Below are 26074 nucleotides of genomic sequence, written 5' to 3' on the forward strand. Positions count from 1 at the left end.
AGTCTATACTCCAGTAGTCCAGAGTCACAAGGGACAATTTTATGGTTTCCGCTTGGACAATTTTGAGGTGTTAGTGCAAATTACTCTTATTTTTTAATTCAAGAAACTATCACTCTTTTATTGGACCACTGCAGTGTACTTTTATTTATTTATTTAGTTTTTATAGTTTGTCAATCTGTATAAAACGTCTACGTTTTAGAAACTCCTCCACTCATTCTCCTTCTATAAGGATTATACGAACTTTAATGTAAATTGCTTTCTGATTAGGAAAAGAATTATCACTATCTATATATATATATATAAATATATATATATATATATATATAGGTCAGTAGCATTATATCTGCATGTACATTCTCTTTACTCGTTGTTCTTTGATTTTGATCGCTAACTGCAGAGTTCAGGTGAGTTGTTTTGATTTTATATTAGCTGAATTTACAATTATTCTATCATGTATTCATATGCTAATTTATTCGGATATATTAATATATTTTTAGTTATATAAACAAATAGCAATAGATTTAAGTTGCTGTATGTGTTACGTATTATATGCATATAATTTATTATTGTAGACATTAGCCAACCTATTCTGATGGTTTAGTTCTTGATTTGTTTACCTTTCAGTGATTCTGGAAATAAACATGTACTCATTGGAGGGATCAGATTGGGCTTATCTTCCAAAACACTTATTGGATTTGATTATGCACAAATTGGTTTCGATTTCCGATTGTGTTCGCTTTGGTGCAGTTTGCAAACCATGGCTATCTATGGCAATGGAGAACAAGGTTAAATTCTTTGAAAATAAATGGTGCAGACAAGTTCCATTTTTGATGGTCTCTACTGAAGATAGCAATGAAAGACGTAGTCTTTACAACATTAGTCATAATAAATTATATGATTTCGAATTACGGATACCGTACAAAAAGAGGTTTTGTGGTTCTTCACATGGTTGGTTGTTTACTGTTGAAGAATCATTCGCCATAACCCTAATCAATCCGTTCTCTAGTGATACCATTCAGCTTCCTCCGATTATGGACCGTGCTGAATTTGACCGTGCTGAAGATCATGTTGAGTTTGACCCCGAAATCGATTATTATGACACAACTCTTGGTGAGGTTGAAGATGATGTTGAAAGTGAACACGAAATCGATTATTATGACACAACTCTTGATGAGGTTGAAGTTGAATTTGAAGTTATGAAGGCTACATTGTCTGCTGACCCTGTTTCATCTCCTAATGACTATATTGTTAGTGCGATCTATAGTGGTTATAAAAGACTGGCATTCATTCATCCAGGAGATGACGCTTGGACTTACATTGATAAAGAGAGATTTAACCTCATCTTTGATGTTATATATTATAAAGGCAATATTTTTGCAGTTGATTATTGGAGTAGAATCATAATGGTTGATCTTAATAGAAGGGATGGGGAGAGTATGGCTGCTCAAGTGAAGGTAATTGCACCAAAGACTAATGTGCGCAATGAGCGAACGTATCTTGTCGAATCATCTAACGGGGATTTACTTCTTGTGCAAAGGATTATAAAATATGATGATAAAAATAGTTGTCAGCATGAAACTTTAGGGTTTAAGGTTTTCAAGTTGCTCTTAGAACAACTTGAACAGGGTTGGCCTAAGCGGGTTGAAATGAAGAGTTTGGACGGAGACACCCTATTTTTGGGAGATAATCATTCAATTTCTGTTTCAGCTTCCAAATGGCCGGGTTGCCAGCCAAATTCCATATACTACACTGATGACTATATAGACCTTAACTTTCATCCTCCATTTGGTCGTTGTGACATTGGTATCTTCAACATCGAGAATGAATGTTTTGGGACGCATTACACTTTTGATCCTTCACATAAGGATATGCCACCCTCAATTTGGATTGTGCCAACCATGTTAGGAAACTGACTATAAAGTTAATTTTTTTTATTATCTTTTGGTTAAATCTAAAATGTTTAGTTGTTTTTCATTTTTATGTGCTTATACAAACCTATTTTTTTCTCGTATAAAAATAATGTTTGTGAGAATTATAAGGAAATATTGTTTGCTGTTGGTTATATCACTTTATGGTCATAAAATATGACAGAATCGAATTCAATTTTTATTTTTTATTTTTATCTTTTGGTGACCAAGGAAGTACTGGTCTCTTTTTCTCTATCAGCTCATGATTTAAACTATCATATACAGTGCAATTCAGCTCTCTAACGGTTCCTTCATCCAAAACTTTGTAAGACCCACATATTCGCTCTTGAAAAAGTTAGTTGTATTATATGCTACCGAGGTATTAATTCTCAGCCAATTTGTTGCAAGAAAACTAAATAGGATAGTAAAATATATTGGTTAAATAGGAATTCTATAAATAGACGACTCAATGGTAGTGAATGTTCCGGCTATCAACAATATTTCATTTAATTATCAATTTCTTTTTTAAATGATTTTTTTTTTTTTTTTTTTTTTTTTTTTTTTTTTAATGTCAAGTTCCTTTTATTATAAATAAGGAAAGTTCTAAAAAATGTTAGAGAATGTTACAAGTGAAATTTGTTCCACATCGAATTTGGATGGGGTTGTAGTGTGTGTAAATGAGTGAATATGCAACACGACCCAACAACTTGAGCTTTTGAGTAAATGAGAAAGCCCACCTGCTACATTTATATACTCCACTAGTCCAGGGAGTCGCACTGAATTTCTTTAGGGACAATTTTATGGTTTCTGTTTGGTCCAACTAAGAATTTTATCATCAAAACCTTTTCATCTTCTTAGTCTTGGGTAAAAACTATAAAACCCCCAAATTCCAACATTTCAAATCACACTCATATTCTTTGACCAAACATCCATCAAGAATCCACAAGCGGGTACTAAATGGCGACCAATATGAGTAGATGAGGATAGCCACAAGCGGGTACTAAATGGCAATCAATAGAAAGGAGTATATATATTCAAACTGATAAGAAGAGAAGAAATTAGTGTTTACTTTGCAAGTTCTGCTTACTAGAAACTACAGGCAAGAAGCAGTTGAGACGGACCTGTCCTTGAGATCCAGTAAGCACTCCAAGGCTTGACAACTTCACCATAGCCCTGGCAAAATCCATTCTGAAAAATGCTGCATCCGCAGCGTAGTCTCTTACAGCTTCGGCTGTCTTCTCGTTTGCCATAAGCTGCTGGTCTGCAAATAGGAGGAGCCCTCTCCCTCTCAGCAAACTCTGATAGTAATGAGAGTCAAAGCCTGGTCCAGAAGAGATAACAGATAACAATTCCAGGTAGGAACCCATCCCCACAGTACACTCATTCATAGCCCTTGATCCAATGGGTGAAGCTCCAAAGTTCGTTATCATATCATCAATAAAATCAGCAGCAATGGGGATCTGGCTGTCCAGTCCCCAAGAAGTTGTTTAGTCTTGGTCACAGCCAATTTTGCCTATATTATGAGATCCTTCAGCAAACAAAAGAACAAATTCAAATCATTTTACTCGAGAGAGTACAATTTTGAGAATGTGAAAACAATAAATTTTAGTGGATACCTAGAAGTGCAACAGTTTCCCTTTCACCGAATCCTCTAAGCCCAAACAAATAAAGCGTTTTATTGATATTGCTGTCTGGCTTTGAGATTTCAGTCATAGCTCTTTGAAAGTATGATCGGTCACTGTCTCTTCTGCCCATCAGCACAGGATAGTATAGACCACCTGCGCGCCTGCAATTTCCAAGAAAACAAACACATCAATGATCTGGAAAGCAGAGGAAGTTAGCAGGAATTAAAAACAACCACCGAATAACAGTGATAAGTCAGTAGAAAATGGGAAGATCGAAATCAGAGAATTTATCAAGTAAAACAGCTTTACTAAAATATTCTGAAAATTGATCAAGATAAAATATTGGCTAGGATAAGCTAGATGGACATTACAAAGAACAATTAGAATAATACTAGCCATTACAAAATGGGAAATGGTTCTAAAGGAACCAAAACACTTCATTAAAGAACAAATGAAGCAGAAATAGGAATTTCTAAGCCTTCAAAAACAAAAGCCACTATGACTTAACGTTTGGGTTCTTCCATTAAGCAGACACAACAGCTCAACTAAACTACCTGAAATCGGTGGCGATGATACATCATTAAGTCCCTAAACTCTCTATCTCTCTCTCACACACACAAACACGGGCAGAGAGAGAAGAACTAACATTGTTTGTTTTGCAGGTGATATATGTGAAACCAGGATATGAAGCTGCTGAACTTGACTCACTTGTACAAGACAAAGTTCGGCTCAAAGCCTCAGCCAAAGTATATATAAACTAGAATACTAGCTAGATCATCATACATAATACAAGTTAATATGTCAAATATATATATATATATATATGCAATTAATTAGGTAGAATTTGTACTGATGAACTTGTTGATGGATTTTCCATTCAAAGGGCACTTGCTCAGTCATGCAAGATATCTGAACCAAAGTTGCAGTGTAAGGGCTTATCAATAATATTTGCAACACTCCAATATTCCATAGGTGTTCATGGTATGGTGTTGATAAAATATAGGGTTAAATGCAAAAAACCCCCCTGAATTATTAGCCAATCAGCAATAAACCCCCTGAACTTCAAAATTTTCAAAAAACCCCCTGAACTATAATTTTTGTTGCAGATAACTCCATCCGGCGACCGGCCGGTTGAATTTCGCCGTTAAAACCATCACATGCAGTCACGTGATCACACAATATATACCTAATGGCCATAATGCCCTTATGAGCATAAAAGACTATATTACCCTTATTATGAACATTACACCCAAACACACTCTTAGTGTACTGTTACACACAATTACCCAAACACACCCTCATCACTTTATATATATTACATGTAGAGAGAGAGAATTACAAACACTGTTTATCTTCTTCATCAAACCCAACTGCAAGATGGTAGTAAGTTTCTTTCCCTGTGATGCCTGCACTACGAATTTAAGGAGGAAACAAGAGAGCCCTCAATTTGAGAACTGGGTTTACAAGGACTCATCAACATTGTGTTTTTACACTACATGATTTGAGTCAAATTGACCTCCATATCATCTAAAGGATCAAAGTTCCAATTAGCTGTTGGGTTACAGTTCATTGATATTATATATATATAAATTCTAATGGTGTATTAAAACCAATTCAACTTCTCCATTAAAGCTTACAAATTTTTTTTCTATTGTGATGAATCTGCTGATCAATTAAATGGTCTATACCAGTCCAATCAAATACTTAAAAAGTTAAATTTTTTGAAATCTTTCTAACAATATGTACTGGGTTTGTTTAAAACAACAAAGTTGCAGAGGTTTGTTTAAATTTATTTATTTTCTTATTTTTTTTAATAATTTGTACTGGGTTTGTTTTGTTCCTACACCCACAATCATACCCATATCAGATTGCAACAGCTCCAAGCCTCCAATAAACAAACCACTGCCAGATATTGATTTTTCCATACCCGGCTTCAAACTCTATGGCCATCGGTGGGAAGCTCTGAGTATCACCGGCCCAACCGAAGATGAAGACATGTGCAGAGTTACAACGACCTATCCATTCCAGCGAGCTCCGAGCAGCAGCAGCGTCCATTGAAGCCGGCGAGCTCCGAATCGAAGTTGTATGAACTGAACTAGAGTTCCATTGAAGACCCAACTGATACCTCCATATAGACGGCGACCAAACCTGAAGAGCATCAACATTCAATCAATCAGAAAAGCTTCAGCGACCTTTATCAGAAAAGCTTCAACGACCTTTATCGGAAAAGCTTCAACAGGGAACCGCAAGATTGCGTTTGAGACAGACCCAGAACCTTCAGCGATTAACTCCGGCTACCCCAAGTTTTAGATGACTTGCATCGGAGAGCTGAAGCGACCCACCAATTCGCGAATGAAGAGATGAACCAGCCGAGCTCACCGCCGTTCCTCCGGCCGATCCTCTTCGTCGTCCCCGTGGCTGCAGTACTTTCCCCTTCTGGGTTTGCAGAGGCATATATGATATACCATATATATGTATAATATATCCCAGTACTTTGTTTGGCTACTAGTGTAGCACTATCCTAGGTCATAGTAAGGGCGGAATTGTCTTTTGCCTTTTCCGGTAACCTGATGGGTTGAATTGCAACAAAACAATAGTTTAGGGGAGTTTTTTGTAGTTCAGGGAGTTTCTTGCAAAACCCCAATAGTTCAGAGGGGTTTTTTGCATTTAACCCTAAAATATTTTAGCATAAAAAAAATGTGATTCATCATGTCAATGATACAATTTTACATCATTTCAAAAGTGGTTATATACTCTAAAGAATCCCATAAATGAATAAGATGGTCATAAAAAGGAAATAAAGAAGAAAAAAGAAAAGATTAAGGGTAACCATAAGAACACCATCTCTAGTAGCAAGAACAAGAATGTCAGCACAAGAAACCACCCCGGGGCAAACTTTTTCCAGCTCCTCTTTGATGATATTTACACAATTAAATCCCTTGAACGTCATGTTCGGAATTGCATTCTTTTCTATCAAGTGATTTTTATTCCCATTGATGTCTTCTAATAGAACTGAAGTATCACAACTGAGAACGTAAATAAAGACCACAAAATTAAGAACAATTAAATCAATACCAGATGACAATAAAGAACAAAACTCACAATAATATACACAATCAAGAACAACTCAATACTCAATGTAAAGGAATTCATCAAAACCTAAGAACAATAACAACTAAATGTACAAATAATTAATGGTGCGGGAACACATTTCAAAGAAATAATATATACAAACCAAGAAGAAAAAACTCAATTCCCAGATGAATAATGTTAGAGATAAGAAATAAAATATATAAACAAAAGAACAATTTAAGAAAGGGCAAAAAGCCACCTCAAAGCCCAGATAAAAAATGGTAAAACCCAATTGAAATAAAGCTAAAAAATAAGAAGATAAACATGAAATTAACATCAAACCTCAATGAAGCAATCGTGGAACAAGAGGCGTAGTAGTTGCGCTGGGGCGTTCCTGTGCTCGAAGGCTATCCGAATCATGGTAGACTTGATGATTCTCGGTAGAATTCGTACTCGAGATTGAGGGCACCTCCTTCGATACCAGAAAGAAAATCTATAGAAATCCAAGAATCCATTGAGGAAGATGGTGAAGCAGAGGGTTTTGTTTCACCTTTGGGGTTTCTCATAGAGATGACGACGGAGACTATAAGTGCCAGAAAGACCCATTTGCTCATCATCGTCATGTTCGATGCGGAAGGTTGAAGAAACTGAGCGGAGGAGGTCGGAGAGAGAACAAAAGCGGGAAATGGGAGCGAAGAAGAGAGAGAGAGAGAGAGAGAGAGAGAGAAAGAGAGAGAGGCCCTTTTCCAATATTTTTAACCGCCAATCGTAAGTAATTACTAGTATATAAATTCACTTTACCATTGTTTGTATAATTTTAATCGATTGCACATCTACCACTAATATCATATTATATATTCCAGTAGTATTAATTTTCGGCACTAATTCATATACAGTGCTAAATAATAAATACGAAGTTACTTTTTATTATTAGTAAAAGAATTTTTAATCTTATTTTATAAAAATGATAAAAAAAAAAAAAATTATAGTAACTTGTTTAATCTTATTTTATAGTAACTTGTCTTTTTGTACATTTATTAGTACGAAACAAAATTTTAAAAGAGATTAAAATTTAAAGAGTTACGATTTTTTATTTAAATAATTCTTAACTTTAAGATCTGAATTATAGTTTAAAATAAATATTAAAATTCATATTTCAAGCAACAACTATTTATTTTAAAAGATTAATATTTATTTTAAAAGCGATTAAATTTTGAAAGAGATTACGATTTTTTATTTAAATAATTCTTAACTTTAAGATATGAATAATAATTTAAAATAAATATTAAAATTCATATTTCTTAACTTTATTGAATTTTAATATTTATTTTAAATAAATATTAAAATTATTTTTAAATAATTTTAAATAATACGGAGTAGCATGGTATAGTATTATTTGAACAATAATGAGAGCTTTATAATAATTTTCCATAAATAATAAGTATGATCCATCTCTCTTTATATATACATATAGAAGATGCAAGAAATTTCTCTCTATTTTGACAGAGTAACTTTACACTTTAAGAATTTTTCAACCCCCTTTTCCCTCTATTTTTAGCCTATTTATAGATTGTTACAAATCTTCTAGAAACTTCGTAACTAACTCCTTGTGCTGGGCTTACTACTAGGCTCCTCTTGGTCATGGGCCCGATTCTTTTGAACGGGCCTCCATCATAATCCTCCATTCTTGGGCCTAACTTGTTAAGACCTAGTTCGGACCACTACCATTTTCCCGACTCGCTTCTGGTGATCTGGATCGCACTCGACTCGGGCTGTTTTCAACATTTTCACCTACCCCCATAATCTCTCCCTAATTTATTAGGGTGACTCTAATCATGACTTGACGGCTTGAGATGATAACGTGGGGAGGTGAGTGGTCGGTTCAGAAGTCGATATTTTAAAATTTGAAATCTCTTTACTTTCCTGACGTCTCGGTTACTGGGTCCACCCTCTCTTTATAAATCCCCCATTCCATACTCACAACTTTCTTTATTGTCTCTGTCACACCTCTTATCAATCAATTCATTGCTCGTTTCTTTTAGACAAGTCCAATCCTCCTCGGCGAATTATTATAAAAGGTCCTCCCTTCTCAGCTATCTCGCAGCATCTTTTGCAATCTTCAATCCCGTTGAGGTCAGTCTTGCTTTTCTTTACCTTCTAAAAGATTTACACATTTCTTTGAGGATCCCGTTCGTTTTCACCATGACTTTTGACTTAGACATTCTTCACATGAAACTTCATCTTCCTAGCAATTTTCTTATTAGGGAATGCCCTAATAATGTGAACACTAAAACTAGTGTAGGTCTTCTTCCTGGTGAGATCTTGTTCTCCCTCCTTTACCTGAATGTTATCAGATTTCCTTTAATTTGCACCCTTTTTTCTGTTATGTCTTTAACAAAAAAAAGCTTTCCCCTCTTCAAGTAAACCCCAATTTTCTTAGGGTTTTGTCCATTCTCTTGCTTCTGAACCGTGACAAGGGTTTAGATCTCGATATTATAGATCTTCTTTTTTCCTACAGGCCAGTAAGATCAGGTTAGATGACATGTATTACCATTTTTATCCCATTGAAAAATGATCCATCTGTACGGACAAACTTGATCCGAGAAAGGGTGGAAGAAAAACATATATAGTTGGGGTTAAAGGAGCTTGGTTTGCTCCGGCTGCTAGGGACTATCCAATCCAAGTGCCTTTGGTGAATGCTCCGTCTCTTCATACAAAAGATATAAAACCCATAAGAGTAACTGCCTTTGTGAAGTTTGCATTCCTCGTACTTTCTTTGCGATTCTCTGGGTATTCCTCATAATGAATTGAGTTACATCATTTGCAGGGATAGGATCAACCACCTGAAGGAATACGTTCTGAACAACGTTCCTTCCTGTTCGGAACTCCTTGTGTCCGAGAATCTTAGCGACATATCTCTCTTGGGTGCTCTCATGGATTAGATCCAGATCCCTTCTTTCAGCAGAAGAAGAAATCCTCCTAGGAACGTCACTGTTCTTGCCCCAACTTCCTCTCCAGCTTCGGCATCTACTTCTGCCACCACTTCTAATACCATTCCAAACGTTGTACCTGCCATCAACCCTAACGTCAATGCTCCACCTATTAATCCGAACAATACTCCAAGGGCAAGTAACCCCTCCAGCGCCCCTATGTCTACTCCGGATAAAGAGCGGGGGGAAAAGACCCCAGCCTGACAGTGAACCCGACCCTGATGACATTCATCTGTCAAGAAGGGTTCTAGCCTCTGGGGTGGGTGCACCCACAACTTCCCAAAACAGGTCAACTACTGCCCCTGGAACTGGTGAAGCTTTCGCTTCTCTTTCTGAAGTAATTTCGTGGACTTCAAGATTCATCCGAGTCGATGGATTGGTTGTCAATTCTAACGACACTAGGTTCAAAGAGGGCCAGACTGCCCTGGCCTACTGCATGCATCTGTGGTCCCCCAAAGACATTGAGGTGGCTAAAGCGTTGACCCAGAAGGAAACATTCAGCAGCTTTCCCTTGGCCGCTATGGAGGTAATTTTCATCCCTCATTTGGTAAGATCAAGAAAGCCTTTATACTCCGACTTCTTTGGATATACGTTCGGTTTAATTAGTATTCGTGCATCTGTTTGTAGACTCTGTTCAGAATGATGACGATGCAAAAACATGTCGAGTCATCCAATGCTCGGGTGCGTAAACTTGCTGGTGCACTCGAATCGGCCAACAAAGAAAATAAGATCATGAGCACCAAAAACGCTTAACTAATGGTGTAGCTGCATAATGTTAAGAAGGAAAGGGACATTCTAAAGAAAGAAATAGACTCCCTTCAGGATGAGAGAAACGCTCTTCAAATAGAGAAGAACATTATGCAGACCGAGTGTGTAATACCCCTGATTTTAAAAGGATAGTCTCGGTATTTTTTTCAACGTTATTTTTTTAAAAAATTTATTTTAATTGCATTTAATTATTTAGTTGATTTCTTGGCTAATTGTTTACTTGTTTAATTGATTTAATTATTTGTTAAATGTGTTAATTGATTTAATTGTTTTATTTTTTTTATTTTTTATTTTTTATTTTTTTATTTTATATTTTTAAGGAATTGGATATCAATAGTAGTAATGGACCAACCAATTGGGCTCCATGGACTACTTAGATAAGGGATTTAATGGGTACGGATAATTACCCATGTATATGTATATTTAATAAATAAATAAATATATATACATATAAGGAAAGTCTTTTAGAAATAATCTAATATATATTTATATATTACATATAAAAAGGATCACACATAGATTATACGTAACATATATTTAGGTTATTTTTTTTTTAGTATTTAAATTTTATTTTATTTTATTTTTATTTTATTTTAGTTTGTTTTGGATTGGGAAAAGAATTAGGGTTATTTTAGTTGCCTATAAATATATACCTATAGGGTTGTAAAAGAGGTTAGAAAATATATCACGTACTATATTTTAGAGAGAGAAAGAAGGAAGAGGAAGGAAGAGAAAAAGGAAGAAGGAGGCTAGGGTTTTTATCAAATCCCTAAAGGCAAGTTCTAAACTCTTCTCTTCTCCTTTGATTCATACTCTATGCATGCTAGATTAATTCTAGGTTTTGTAAATAAATTAATTGGATCTAATTACATGAATTAATTTAAAATTTTCAGTTCATGTGTTTTTATAATGGATCTGTGATGAATTTTTATATTGTAATAAATTGATGCACAGATTGTAATTATGATGTTCAAGGCGTGTTTATATATTGTGTAATTATAATTGGGACAATTCTAGAACATAGATTGGTTGATAGGATCTTTAACATAAATTGGGCACCGTTGGTGGCGCTGTACTGGACGCATTGTTGGTGACTAATTCTTTATTTATTTATTTTTTTTTACATAAAATTTTCTTAGCGTGAATCCGTTTGTCCTGTGAGGAAAATTAGAGATTTACTTTTTATATGTAGGCACGCCGAACGAGGAGGTCAATAATAAATTGATAATTGCTTTACGGAATATAAATATAAAACATAAACTTCTAGCATATATGAATCAAATTGTGCTGTGATGGAATATTTGGTTTTTTTGTTTTTAATCGGCACGCCGAACAAGGTCAGTGAGAATTTCTGTAATGAAGAATTAGGTTGATATATAATGACATTGGTAATTTAGGTTTCTCATAAAGCATGCACACTGAACGAGGAAAGGGAAAAAGAAAATAAATGTTTTTATGGGATTGGATTGAGTAATTAAGTAAATTATTTTTTTTAAAATTATTCTATGTATGTCTTCTTTTCATTTTGTTTTGTTTAGATGTTTTTGGCATAAAATATTTTTAAATGTTAGTCTGATTAAATGCTGAGATATCAAACTAATATTGTGATTTTTAGTTGATGGATCAATATCGAATATTTATAAATAGATTCATTAAGAAGTGGATTTCATGATTTAATGTAAATAGATTCATTAAATATTTATTTACGACGTATATGATTGATACCATGGTGGCACCATTATGGGATGGGGGCATATTAGGGACGGATTAACTTACGAGTTAAGTCCTACCTATTTTCAATAAGGGAACGGATTAATCATAGTGTTAAGTTCTACTTATTCATGTCAGGTCAACGGAATAGTTGGATGACATATTTTTATTAAATAATAATTGGATAGTTTATTTTGATGGTTGGATAGGACGGATTTTAAATATATAATTATACGCCATGATATGAGCTTGAGTCTCAGGATCAGTGGTTAGGGTGCGTATATTGCCAGGGATGTGTAGCTAGATATAGTGTAGTTGTGTACCCTGGTAGGCCTAGGTACTCATGCCCACTATATGTGCGTTTTGCATGTTGGTTACTATTCAAGTTGAGACAACTCTATAGTCTAGTGAGGTTCCTTTAGTGTGTATATATCTATATATGGACTATTTAGATATTGTTGAATTAATTAGGATGCGTACGTGTATCGGGTCTCTGTTTGGGATGTAGTAGATTAGAACTTGTATGTGTGCCTGACCCACCATTATTTTTCAGGTGTTCGTCAGTTCCAGTCTTAGAGATTATTCGTGCCAAGCAGAGACAGTCATTCACTCTTCCGACTCTACGTAGGACTCTTCTTTATGGTTTAATTATTAGTTTTATTTCAGTTAGAATATTATTAGGGGTCCACAATATGGATTCCCGAATTGTAGTTTAATTAGTCACTGGTATCAGAGGATTGGGGGATTTTATTATTGGATTTTTAATTATTTTTATTTGAGGATTATTTATTTAGTTTTCTTTTCAGCTTATTTATTTATTCTTAATTCATCTTGTATTCCAATGCTTGCTTAAATATTAATTGTTTGATATCCCTTGTATTCTGTGCTCGGACTTGATCACCCGTGGCTCTAGAATCGAGGGGTATCACAGAGTGGGAAACATTGAGGGCTGAAACAGAAAATATTTAGCGTTCGCTGGATGACGAACGGGCAATGTGACTGGCTCTTAAGAAGAGAGCCTTGGATGAATGTGATGCCTTGCTCGGCGTTATTGGTAGGGTTGATGGTGGAATGAGGCTCTCCATGTTCGTCTCTCTTGGATTGGGGCCCTTAGGTATGCGGAAGGATACAAAGACGATTACACTGACCGTTCTCCTCCTGAAGGTCAAACCAGTACCTATGCCGGCCCGGATGATGTTGACACCGAACTGAAGATCAGTCCTCCTGGAGTCTATTCTAATCCGGCCCCCAATCCTGCCGAGTGTATCTTTGAAGAGTACAAAGAGATTGTATTTTCTGGGGTCATTCCTATCCTGTCATCCAATCAACCTCTAGATGTTCCTCCTCTATCCACTATGATTCCCCCTGTTACCGTTGCTGAGAGTAGAACTCAACAAAATGAAGTGATTATCTAGCTTGACTCTCCTCCCCGAGGAGATGGGGTAGTTAATGATGGTGAGGGGAATGTTGAGCATGGTAAAGAGATCGAGGGAGCAGATAAGGCTAGTTAGGACCCTGCAAATGTTCTAATTTCTTGTACTGTAATCATTTTATCAGGATACTTCATTCTTATAATTATGAACTTGTTATGAATTGAATAAAATAAACGATTTTTGGTCGACTTCATTCCAACTTTTAACACCATCTTGTTGCTTTTCCCTTTATGCATGCATTTGGTGTTCATTCATGATAGCATTCCATCGGTTGGTTTCATTTTTGTGCAAATTTTTGGCGTTCAGCTCGAAGTGCCATTTACCATTTACCTTGCTAAGTGCTTGGCGCTCGGCTAGAATGCCACTTGCCACTCCACTTTTCATTTTTGTGCAAGTTTTTGGCGTTCGGCTCGTAGTGCCATTTGCCACTTACCTTGCTAAGTGCTTGGCGCTCGGTTAAAATGCCACTTGCCACTCCACTTTTCATTTTTGTACAAGTTTTTGGCATTCGGCTCGTAGTGCCATTTGCCACTTACCTTGCTAAGTGCTTGGCGCTTGGCTAGAATGCTACTTGCCACTTCACTTTTCATTTTTGTGCAAGTTTTTGGCATCCGGCTTGTAGTGCCATTTGCCACTTACCTTGCTAAGTGCTTGACGCTCGGCTAGAATGCCACTTGCCACTTCACTTTTCATTTTTTTGTAAGTTTTTGGCGTTCAACTCGTAGTGTCATTTGTCACTTATCTTGCTAAAAGAATTTTCCCAATCAACTTTTTTAAACAAAATGAACTTTTTTCATAGGTCTTGGAGATTCTATACATTTAAAATCATGTAACTCAAAATGAACATTGTTCAGAATGGAATTCGTCTTCTACTGGTAGTACCTTTTTAGAGATATGGCATTATATGGTTTGTTAACCAACCTTCCAGCTATAGTCTCTAAAACGTATGCTCCATTTCCTATGGCTTCTGCCACTCTGTATGGGCTTTCCCATGGTAACATCATCTTTTTGACAATCCCCACCTTCTTTTTTAGAACTAGATCACTAGGTGCAAAGTCCATATACTTCACTTTTTTGTTATGACTATTCATGAGTGTCAGCTGATAAGATGTGAGCCTCACTGCTTGCATCTCTTTTCTCTTCTAACAAATCGAGTTTAAATTTCAGCATGTTATCGTTCTGCTCTTGATTCCATGCTAAGTTTCGAACAGTTGGAACTAAGTGCTCGACCGGTATTATCGCTTCGGTGCCATACGCCATAGCGAATGGGCTTTCTCTGGTCGGTCATCTTGGGGTTGTTCTATAAGCCTACAGGATGTTCGGAAGCTCGTCCAACCATTTCCTTTTTTTTTCTTCAAGCTTCTTCTTAATACAAGTAAAGATTGTTCTATTTGTGATATCAGCTTGACCATTTGCCTGCGGATGACTGAGTGCTGCAAACTTTTGATTGATTCTATACTCTTCTGGCAAATCCTTTACTTGCTTACTGTTGAGATTAGTCCCATTGTCCATAACAATCAATCTTGGCATACCGAAACGACAAATGATATTACTCCAAATGAAGCGTCTTATTTGAGTCTGGGTCACACTAAGGTACGGTTCTGCCTCCACCCATTTGGTAAAATAGTTTGTTGCCAGCAGAACGTATTTGTTTTGTGATCTCGCGGTTGGCAGAGGTCCAACCACATCCATCCCCCACTGTGCGAAAAACTATGGTTTGGTCATTACGTGCAAGTCTTCATGTGATTGGTGGATCAACGGTCTTAAACCTTTGGCACTTATCGCACCTTATTGAGAATTCTTCTGCATCTTGCGACATGTTCGGCCAAAAATATCCCTGTGTCATCGCTCTATGTGCCAGAGACCTTCCTCCTGAATGATTCCTACACACACCCTCATAGATAGTTCGTAAAATCTGCCTAGCTTCTGTAGGGGTAACACATTTCAAGTATAGACTTGAGAAAGATCTTCTATACAACTGGTTATTCACAATAGCATATTTCACAGAGTTTGATCTGATTTTCCTTGCCTCGTCTCTTTGTTCGGGCAGAACACCATCTCGTATGAAAGTGATGATTGGATCGATCTGGTTCTTCGAAGATAGACGGCTGAGACAACACACTAACCGAAATCACCCTTGTCAGTGTTTTTTTAGAACTTGACGCACTGCATGCTAACCGATAGGCATCCTCGTTACGTTCTCTCGGTAATTGGATGAACTCAATTTTATCAAAGTCTTTTGCCTCTTGCATAATGGCGGAACGATATGCCTCCATTGTTTCATCCTTGGTTCCGTATTCCCCAGTCACTTGTCGAACAATCAATTGCGAATCACTAAAAGCGATTAGGCTTTTAACCTTTAGCTCTTTAACCAACTTCAGTCCAGCCAACAATGCTTCATATTCTGCTTTATTATTGGTTGCTCTGAACTCAAGTCTGAGCGCTTGACTTAGCGAGGTGCCTTCCAGCATCTGTAGTTTGACCCCATTTCCTGCCCCCATTTGATTCGAAGAGCCATCAACGAAAAGCTTCTATGAAGATTCTCCGTTATTTTTCTTGGGGTCTTCTATGTCACACTCCAGCAGGAAATCTGTCACCGCTTGCCCTTTAATTGCCGTTGTGGGTTCATATGTTATGTCAAATGAGCTCAACTCTATGGCCCACTTTGTCATTCTTCCTGACAGATCAGGCTTATACAAGATCACCCTTATAGGAAAGGTGGTCAGAATGATTATAAGATGGGACTCAAAATAGTGCCGGAGTTTCCTCTTTGCATTCACCAATGATAGGATCACTCGTTCGGCCTTCGAATACCTTCTTTCTGGCTCGGTCATTATGTCGAAGAGTGGCTTGCAACTGTCTGATAGCTTAGAAATGAATCGCCTCAGTGCTGCTATTCATCCGGTAAGAGTTTAAACCTCCTTGACTGTACTTGGCTCTGCATTTTTGAGCAGAGCTTCCATTTGGGCTGGGCTGGGTTGACTTCAATCCCTCTGTTGTTGACCACGTGCCCTAAGAATTGCCCGGAACCTACACCGAACGAGCACTTGGTCGGGTTCAACTTCATACTGTACCTTTTCAACACTCCGAACACATCTTGTAAATGTTGCAAATGTTGGTCCTTCTTCCTGCTCTTTACTACCATGTCATTAATATAGGCCTCTACGGTCTTTCCCTTCTGACTTTTGAAAATCTTACTGACCAGCCTTTAGTAAGTGGGCCCGGTATTCTTTAATCCGAACGGCATGACCTTATGGTAATAGATTCCCTCATTCAGTAGCAAAATAAGTCTTTTCCTCATCGTTCGGATCCATTGGGATTTGATTGTAGCTTGAGTAAACATCCAGAAAGGTTAACCGTTAATACCCAGTCGTGGCATCCACCATTTGATCAATCTTTGGTAATGGAAAACTGTCATTCGGACAGACTTTGTTCAGGTTGGTGAAGTCAATGCAAACTCTCCATTTCCTATTCTTCTTTTGTACCATAACCACGTTCGAGAGCCAGGATGGATATTGAACCTCTCCAATGAACTCTGCTTCCAACAACCTGTCAACTTCATCAGCAATGATTTGGTTGTGCTTTGGGGCGAATTTCCTCTGCTTTTGCCTTATTGGCTTGGCTTTCGGGTCTACGTTGAGGGAATGACAAGAGATAGAAGGATCGATCCCCGGCATGTCCAAATGGCTCTAAGCGAACACATCTGCATTTTGAGACAAGAAATCGACAAATTGGCGCTTTTCTTCCTCTACAAGCCCTGACCTGTGATACCCCTCGGATCCGAGACACGGGTTGATCAGGCCCAGGCCTAAACCCGAGGGAATAGCAAACAATTAATACTTTAATGAACACAGAATACAAATTGAATTAAGAAATAAAATTTAAGCTGAAAGAAACTAAATATAAATCCTTTAAAAATTAAATACTGAAAATCTGACAATCCAAAACTCCATAAGTTTACCAACTCGGGAATCCATCCCTAGTGGACCCCTAATAAAAATCCAAACTGAATTAAAACAACTGAAAGTACATCCTGATAAAAACTATGGAGAGAAATCCTACGTAGTCGGTAGAGTGAGTAGAAACCTTTGCTCAGCATGAATACGTCTAAGTTTGGAACTGTCATGTACCTGAAAAATAGAAGTGGGTCAGGCCCACGCGCAAGTTCTATACTACTACAATCTAAACAGAGGCCGGATACGCATGTACATCCTAAACAATTAAACAATAGCTAATAGTCCGTAAATATATCTCTAGTCATACTAAAGGACTATCACTGGACTACAGGCCGGTCTTAACCTGAATAGAGGTAACATGCTAAAACGTACATGAAGTGGGCATGTGTACCTAAACCTAAACAGGGTACACCTCCAACCATCGTATCCAGCAATACATCCTAATGCATATACGCTCCCTAACCATCGATCCTGAAACTCAAGCTCATATCAAGGTACCATAACAATATATTTAAAATCCATCCTGTATCCTAGTAGTGCCGCTGAACTAGTCGTTGCCATGACACTACAATCAATAGACTTAACTTTTAGTTAATCCAATTCTTAATCCAGAATAGGTAGGTTTTGGTATTTTGAAACCAAACCGTCCCTAGTATACCACCGTCCCATACCGGTGTATACTATCCAATCATCCAGCAGTTGATAATATCAACAATAAAAGTAAGCATCAGCTAAATCCATATCTCCATCACTGATACTAATAGGCATAGTGTAAGCATCAATCAACAAAATCAGTTATATACATAAACATGTTTAGTTTTATATCCAACACTAATACTAACAGTCATAATGTAAGCATCAAAAAACATAGTCACCGTATATATACAAGCCTACTCAGTTTAGGTTGTTTCATAAAATCTGATATAATGATAGGATTATTTCAAATTATCATTCAACACTCAGCAGCTGATATTACAGTCATTTAGAGTAAACATCAACAAAGTCTATTCCTCCAACAGTTGATACTAACAGTATTAATGCAAGCATCAAGACAGAATTACAGTATGTATATATACATGCTTAGTTTATACCATAAATCCATGATTAATATTTAATAACCATTCACAGACAGTTCATAGAACAACTTAAACAATTTGAACCACCTGCAGTCACAACAGTTTGCATAACTTGCTAGAAACTGATTTATGTTCCACCTAGCAATCCTAAGTGATTTAATATTCATCCTACATCCTCTGAAGTTCTAATACAACTAGAGAACTCATCTAAATCTCCACTTACAATCCATGAACATCCCAGAAAATTCAAACCCATTCATTGTTTGATGGAAAACATACGAAAAATCAAAATAGCAGACCACTGGAGCAAGAGCCTGCTCCAAACAAGTGTGGAGCCGACTCTTTGCCCTTGGAGTCGGCTCCCATATCTTTGGGAGCCGCCTCCCATCAACACTCTCTCCGAAGGAGAGCCGGCTCTCCCCCTCTCTGCCTTGTCTCTTCGCCTTCTGTCTCCGTTTTATGCCTCTGCTACCTCACGCCATGACTTCCAGAGGCTGCAACCTAATCCCAGTACATTCCCAATCCATGCTTAAGTCCAGTTAACATTACAAACATGGCTTTAAACAGAGATTTATGCAAGCAAACATTATGTTTTTAACAGTTTTACAAAGCATAAAAACATACTGATAAGTTTCAGTTTAAGCACGAACAGAGAATGTTTTTAATTGATTAAATTAATCCCAAAACTGTTTAAGAATGCAAAGAACACGAAGCCTAAGGGAGAGAGTAAGGATAGAACTTGCCTTACACCGACGTTCGTCTCAATTTTCCGGCAAATCCTCTGTTTGCTCTCTGTTCTTTCCCAGCAGTCTCCAAAACTTCTCTCAGCCTTACTATGTCGTAGTATATCTCTAAAACCCTAGGCAGACATCCTAGGTGAGTATTTATAAGCCACATTAATCCTAGGCTCTCTCAACCCTAATTGGATTTACACGGCCTATAGAGAAAGCTAGGTTAAATAAATGTCGGCTACTTATGAACTGTGTATACCTAATGGAACTATATAACAGTCACTTGAAAACTAACTAAATTGAAATAAATACATGCATACCATTAATCAATAATTAAAACAACTAATTAAAACAAAAACAATTAAATAATCAGTAATCAATACAATTAAAGCAATAATTAAAACCATTAAATAAAAACAACTACAATTAAATCAATGAAACAAACACAAATACACTTAAAAAATTAAAAATTGAAACTTAAAAAATAAAATAAATACAAGGACTATCCTTGTGAAATTAGGGGTATTACATGACCCTATTTTTGTGGTTCGGTCTTGCCTTAGATGATCGATTTGCATATCAATGAGAGGTTTCTCGGTCAGGACCGAGGGCTCCTCCTCCCCATTCTTGGTGGGTGAAGGCTCCTGTAATTGCTATCTTGGGTTAGGAGAACGGATGTGAGCTTTTCCTTTCCCAGCGGCTTTCAAAGTTACAGAGTAGCATTCTTTAGCTGCGACCTGGTCCCCATGGATATTAATCACCTTATTCCCATCTGGGCTCAAGCATCTCATTACCTGGTGCAGGGTCAATGTGACACCCTGGACCCTATGAATCCGCCCTTTCCCCATTAAAAGATTGTAAGACCGATGGATCTCGACTACCACAAAGCTTTCAATCAGTTCTTTCTCAGCAGCTCGAACCAACAATTCTACCATACCGATCGATTCCACCTGCTTCCCATCGAATCCCAACAAGGGATTTTCAGTGGGTTTGAGCTTTTCTGGGTTGATCTCAAGCTGGTCGAACATTATTTTTAGCAGGACATTCGCACTGCTCCCTGGATCAATTAGTACCCTTGTACTAAGCACTCTGCCACCGTCAAGCTGACGACCAAAGGATCTTCATGAGGAATATGAACTCGCAGCAAATCTGTTCTGTCAAACTTTATTTGTGTTAATGTGTTCTGTTGGTGCAGAGCATTTATACTACCTATTCTTCTCTTCATCTATGCTTGACGGAGATGCGTTCGGAATAACTCTTCCGACTCTTCGGTCTGTTCAGGTCAGCCATGTATTTATAATCTGAATGGGCTGGTCGTTATGGTAACTTGGCTTCTAATTTGTTTTCACTTATTCAGCCGGTAGGTTCTGCTCCACTGCCAGCCCTTGGACGTATCCTGCGAACTCCCCCCTTGCTATCAGCATCTCCACTTGCCTCTTTAAGTTCCTGCATTCATTAACCAAAATCACTATGGAAAGCACAGTGTTTGGATTAATCTCTCTGTTCGAGAGGTTATCTAATTGGTAGGGGAGAGCGAAACTTAATTTTGTTTTCTTGGTACAATCTCGCTAAGGTGACCTTGAGTGGAATGATTGACTCCTACTCCCTTAGCCTCTTTTCCGCCTTCCAGGAGGTTTGACGTTGTGGTGCAACTTCTTTTTGTCGGATCTTTGTTTTGGACTTCTCTTCTATTGAGATCATAGACGTCTTTCTGGCATTAGCTGCTTCTTCTTCTTCCAAGGGCACAACATCGTTAGCTCTCTCGTTCAACTCGTCCATAGTGTTCTGTGTATTCACCACTAGACTCGTGTGGAATGGTGTCCCTCAGTTCATTACTAGGTTGAATGCTTGAATTGCCGTGGATGGATGACATTCTATCACCATGCTCTTGACGAGGTTGAATCTGGTGAGGAAAGCTTGGAGACGTTCATCGTTGTGCTGTTTCGTTATAAACAGACTTGAAATGTCTTTCGCCGAACGTTTGTTCCCGTAATACTGGCTTATGAACTTATCGCACAAACTCCAAAAACTATCCACTGAGCCTCTCGTTAGGTTCTTGAACCAATTGAGCGCTGGTTTGGTCAGGCTTGTAGGGAAGCACTTGCACATCAAAGGATCATTCTCTGTGTTCAGGGCCATTTTCAATTGGATATGGTAGACATGATCGATCGGATCGGTCGTTTTGTCGAACAGAATGAAAATTGGCATGGAAAACTTTATCGAACTTGGAGCATTCAGAATCTCGTCTGTAAATGGTGAATCGACTGTTCGTGCTGCCGAACGGAGGGCCTCATTCTCCTTTGGAAACCTTGGGAGAATCCTCTGGTCTACATATCACCTATCTAAACTTTTGTAATCGTACGTAGCTATTGAGGGCCGGTAAGGCGGATCGAACGATCTTTCCTCCGTGTACTCTCTCTGCCAGGGCGACGTAGCCTTGTGGTGACCAAACTCCATAGCCTCTTCTCGCCTCAGCCTTTCTTGATACGGATCGAATGCCATGGCTTCATCTTGCCTGATCTGCTCACGATGCGGATCCAAATGAATAGATCCTTCATGATCTTCCACGCGACGAGCGTTTGCCGGTAAGTCACCTGGCCTGATCTCTTCGTGATGAAGATTCACATGATTGTTGCCTTCCTGCTCCCCTTGGTGAGCAACATCGGCTTGCATAATTCTTTTTCCTGCTGGTGGTGGTCGTGGAACCGCCGAAGTCTCTTGACGCTCCATTCCAGCTCGCAATTCCGCATTCTCTCTTCTCAGAGATTCAATCATGTTCATCAATTCATCAAGCTTCGTCTGCTGGCCATTCTCCTATGGATTAGAACTCTCACCTCCTATCATTATTCCCGATCGGAGCATAGTCATTAACTGTGAATTCTTAATCAGATTTGAACTCTGCTAACGCGAATGCACTAGATCTGGCCTCGAACTAGCTGAATTTCGATCTCCTTCGGCCAGATCTGAATCTTTCCTTCTGTGAACTCGTGAAATCTAACTTTACTAAACAAATCACAATTGCGCAGATCCGATGCCAATCTCTGAAAATCAACTAGAATCAAAACTCTGCAAGACAAATCACGATCTCACCGATCTGGATTCAACTTCCAGAGATCAAGCTTCTTCTTCACAAATTAGTCTTGATCGAACGCGAATCAATCGTGATCATTTCCCATAGATGGCGCCATTGAAGATGTAAGAAATTTCTCTCTCTATTTTGATAAAGTAACTTTACACTTCAAGAAATTTTCAACCCCCTTTTCCTTCTATTTTCAGCCTGTTTATAGACTATTACAAATCTTCTAGAAACTTCCTAACTAACTCCTTGTGCTAGGCTTACTCTTGGGCTCCTCTTGGTTATGGGCCCGATTCTTTTGAACGGGCCTCCATCATGATCCTCCTGACTTGTTAAGACCTGGTTCGGACCACTACCACTTTCCCGACCCGCTTCTGGTGATCTGGATCGTACTCGACCCGGGTCGTTTTTGGCATCTTCATATATATATATATATATATATATATATATATGAGCTAGCTTGTTGAAAAAAAGGAAAAAGAAAAAGAAACTAATTTGAAAACGTAGGTATTTTATTTTTACCTATTTGGCTTAATTCTCATGTCTTACTTTTGACATATATACTTGGAAGAAAAAAATAATAATAATAAAAATCAAAACTTGTTCGTCTTTGCATTAATCAAATAAATAACTAATGAAATAAGAAAATTAAACAAAACCATCTCGATCAGCTTTTAATATGAATAGGTACAATTGAAAATCATCGATCATCAAAACACAAAAATATTAATTAATGAACGTACGTACCCAACGAGTCGATCAAGAAGCTGATAAATAATAATAATTGAAGAAAGTCTGAATCAATTAATTGAGGATATAATTAATTAGCCGGATGAATTGATTAGGAAAAAAAAAAAAAAAAAAGCGTATGCCTTGACATGCAAACATATTAATTATATATATAATCTGACGGCTTTAATGAAGAGATCGAAGAAGCATGTATATATAATCCTACACAATATATATACTATATAGTCTATATATATATATATGCAGAAGAAGAAGGAAAAAAAAAAGAAAAAGATGGATAAGTTTGGTAGCTCAGATATACCATAATCATGGGACGTCTTCAAATATAACAGGCTATATTGTACATGAAACAAGAGGTAGAGAAAAACAACATGAATAAATTTGAAGTTAGTTGAGCATTTTGTGGACATCGAAACATAGAGAATGTAAAATGCAATAATTATTTTTCACATCCTTTTATTTTTTGGGGCAACCAAATAGAAGGGTTTATCAATCTTTTAATTATTTCTCTATTTTTTTTTTCTTTCTCCGTTGGTAGTTTAGATTGTACGGCTACAACTTTTTTGTAAATCTGAGTGTTCTGCTCATTTTGTAAATTAGAATTTATACTGGGATTGAGCATGAAGGATTTGCCGTATAAAAGAGATAAAAGGATATAGCTATTACATGCTGTTTGTCAATAAAAAGGGTATACTGGAATTTAGTTTCAATGATCACTATACAGCAATATAGTTTTATGATGGATAACTGTACGTTATTTTTAAACTTTATAGTGACTTTAAATTAAATTATTATATTTGATTTCTAAAATCTAATTTTTTCAGAAAAGAAAGATAAAAATTTATGTGTTAGCTTGGCATTTGATAATAAAGCCCACATGTATTAAAATGGAGAAATTATTTCACGATCTCGGGACAATTAATTCCTACCAATCACCAATTGATATGTAAACCAAGGGAAAAAAATAATACTACACATAGATGATTGACCCCCAACCATATAATAATTTATTGTTAAATGAAACTCATATGACTCAATTGGAGCTCCTCGTGCAAGCTTGTTTATGTTCATGAATTGTAAACTTGTTTACATTTATTTTTATTTTTTAATAAAACTCTTTAATTTTTGAAATTATAAGATAAATATACAATAATTTACTAAACGAGCTGGCCAGCTCGAAAACGAGCTTGAACAAATTTTGACAATAAATTCAATTTATTTTCTTAAATGAGTCGAGCCCGAGCTTTTTAACACCATGACTAGCAAGCACGGATCTATGAAGGACTTAGTGGGGGGCATCCATCCCCACTGAAATTTTTTATTTTTTCATTTTACACCCCGAAATTCATACTTTTTTTGCATTTATATCCATAAAATTTTGAAATTACCCCACTGAAATTATAAAAAAATCTCTCTATATAAATTTGGCTCCCCATATGAATTCCTAGATCCGTCCTTGATTAGGGATGGTAACGGGGCGGGTTTGGAGCGGGTTTCCCTAAATCTCGTCCCGCCCCTTTTAATTTTTGTCAAGTCCATGCCCGCCCCGAGACCCGCGACGGGTTAGATTTTCATGTCCAGCCCCGCCCCGTTGGGAAATACTGTGCCCCGTGCCCGCCTCGCTAACAAATTTTTTTCTCCCACGTTTTGGAACTTAAGCTCGTGCTATTTAAATGTGGAAAGCCTGGGAATGACACAACATAAATGAAATTATGTATCCCAACAAAAATAAAAACCAAATCACAAAAAGTTCTAAGCTTCAACTTCCACCATAACCAAAACAAAAACAAATTTAATACCAAGTTTACATCCCAAATTAGGATGTAAGAGATGGGCAACTCGGTAAGCTGCTAAAATAAGTTATTAATATTATATATATATATATATATATAATATAGTTATATGTTTAGCGGGGTGGGGCAGGGCGGGGCGGGGCCCCTATGATATGTATACTAAACCCTTACCCGTCCCGTGACCCGCAACGGGTACAAAATTTGTGTCCATGCCCGCCCCAACGATATAAAAAGTGTCCCCATATCGGGGTGGAGCCCCGGCGGGGCGGTAAAAATTGATATCCCTATCCTTGATGATGAGTCCAAGCCCGAACCCGAACTCAGTTTTTTGAGCTCATCACGAGCCCAAGCCCGAGCAGCCTAAGGTTCGGCTCCGTTCATTTACAGCCTTATTTGATGTACGGTATTATTATTCTTTAAATAAATGGATTTGGAGCCGGAGGAGGCAATACATGCAATTACGTTAAACGGTAGATCTCGACTGATTCATATACTCCATGTATGAATCTCCCTATATATAGGAAAATAAGATTTAACAATTAAGTCAAGTCGAGAAGGAAAGCGATGAAGATTGAAGAAAGTGGCGTCACATTGAAGAGTATCGAAGGTCATAATTTTATTGATCAAGATTCAAGAAAACGTCTCCTCCTTTATCATATCAATAAAATTATGACTTTCCCTGCTCTCCACTTTGTCACTTTTTCAGCTGATTAATTGGAAATTAATCCAACATCGATCATCAAGGTAAGTTAAGTTCCTCTCATTCTTTGGTTTGGTTGTAAACTTGTAATATATATATATCTGTTCCTTCTCTGCATCCCTCAAGATTTGGGAGTCTTGGATCCATCCATCGTCTTCCACAATGCGTGCTTTGATCACAACCAACAACGCCCTTCTCTTTTTTTTTTTTTTTTTTTTTTTTATTATTTTTTTTTCCCTCTGCATCCGTCATGAAGTATTGTATCCCCAATTTATTTTTATGGTTTTTTAATGGATGATTTTAAAATGCTCTTCTTTTTTATGCTTCAATGATGGAAGGATGGGTTGGAATTTTTTTTTTTTTTTTTTTTTTTTTCTTGGAAGTATGTCGGAATATTTTTGTTTCACATACTGTAATGAATTATTATTATTATTATTATTTTTAAATTTTATATTAATTAGTTTAGCGTAAACGAGATCTTTTAGAT

The 26074-nt window shown here is 37.2% G+C and overlaps 2 protein-coding genes across 2 annotated transcripts; one reads left to right on the forward strand and one right to left on the reverse strand.

Annotated features, from left to right (window-relative positions):
- The first annotated feature begins 641 nt into the window (after positions 1–641).
- LOC132314772 (F-box protein At2g17036-like) lies at positions 642–1913 on the forward strand. Its single transcript, XM_059813593.1, has one exon. The coding sequence runs from the start codon at positions 642–644 to the stop codon at positions 1911–1913; it is 1272 nt and encodes a 423-aa protein (XP_059669576.1).
- A 1052-nt stretch (positions 1914–2965) lies between these two features.
- Positions 2966–7227, reverse strand: LOC132314773 (peroxidase-like). The gene is made up of 5 exons (XM_059813594.1): positions 7058–7227; positions 6363–6558; positions 5460–5680; positions 3524–3693; positions 2966–3228 (listed from the first exon to the last, which is right to left on the reverse strand). The coding sequence occupies exons 1-5, from the start codon at positions 7225–7227 to the stop codon at positions 2966–2968; spliced, it is 1020 nt and encodes a 339-aa protein (XP_059669577.1).
- Positions 7228–26074: the final 18847 nt, after the last annotated feature.

This window comes from Cornus florida, unplaced genomic scaffold (assembly GCF_030987335.1).
Source record: "Cornus florida cultivar Cherokee Brave unplaced genomic scaffold, ASM3098733v1 CherokeeBrave_3.0.0_Hap2_Chr06, whole genome shotgun sequence".
Lineage (NCBI taxonomy): Eukaryota > Viridiplantae > Streptophyta > Magnoliopsida > Cornales > Cornaceae > Cornus > Cornus florida.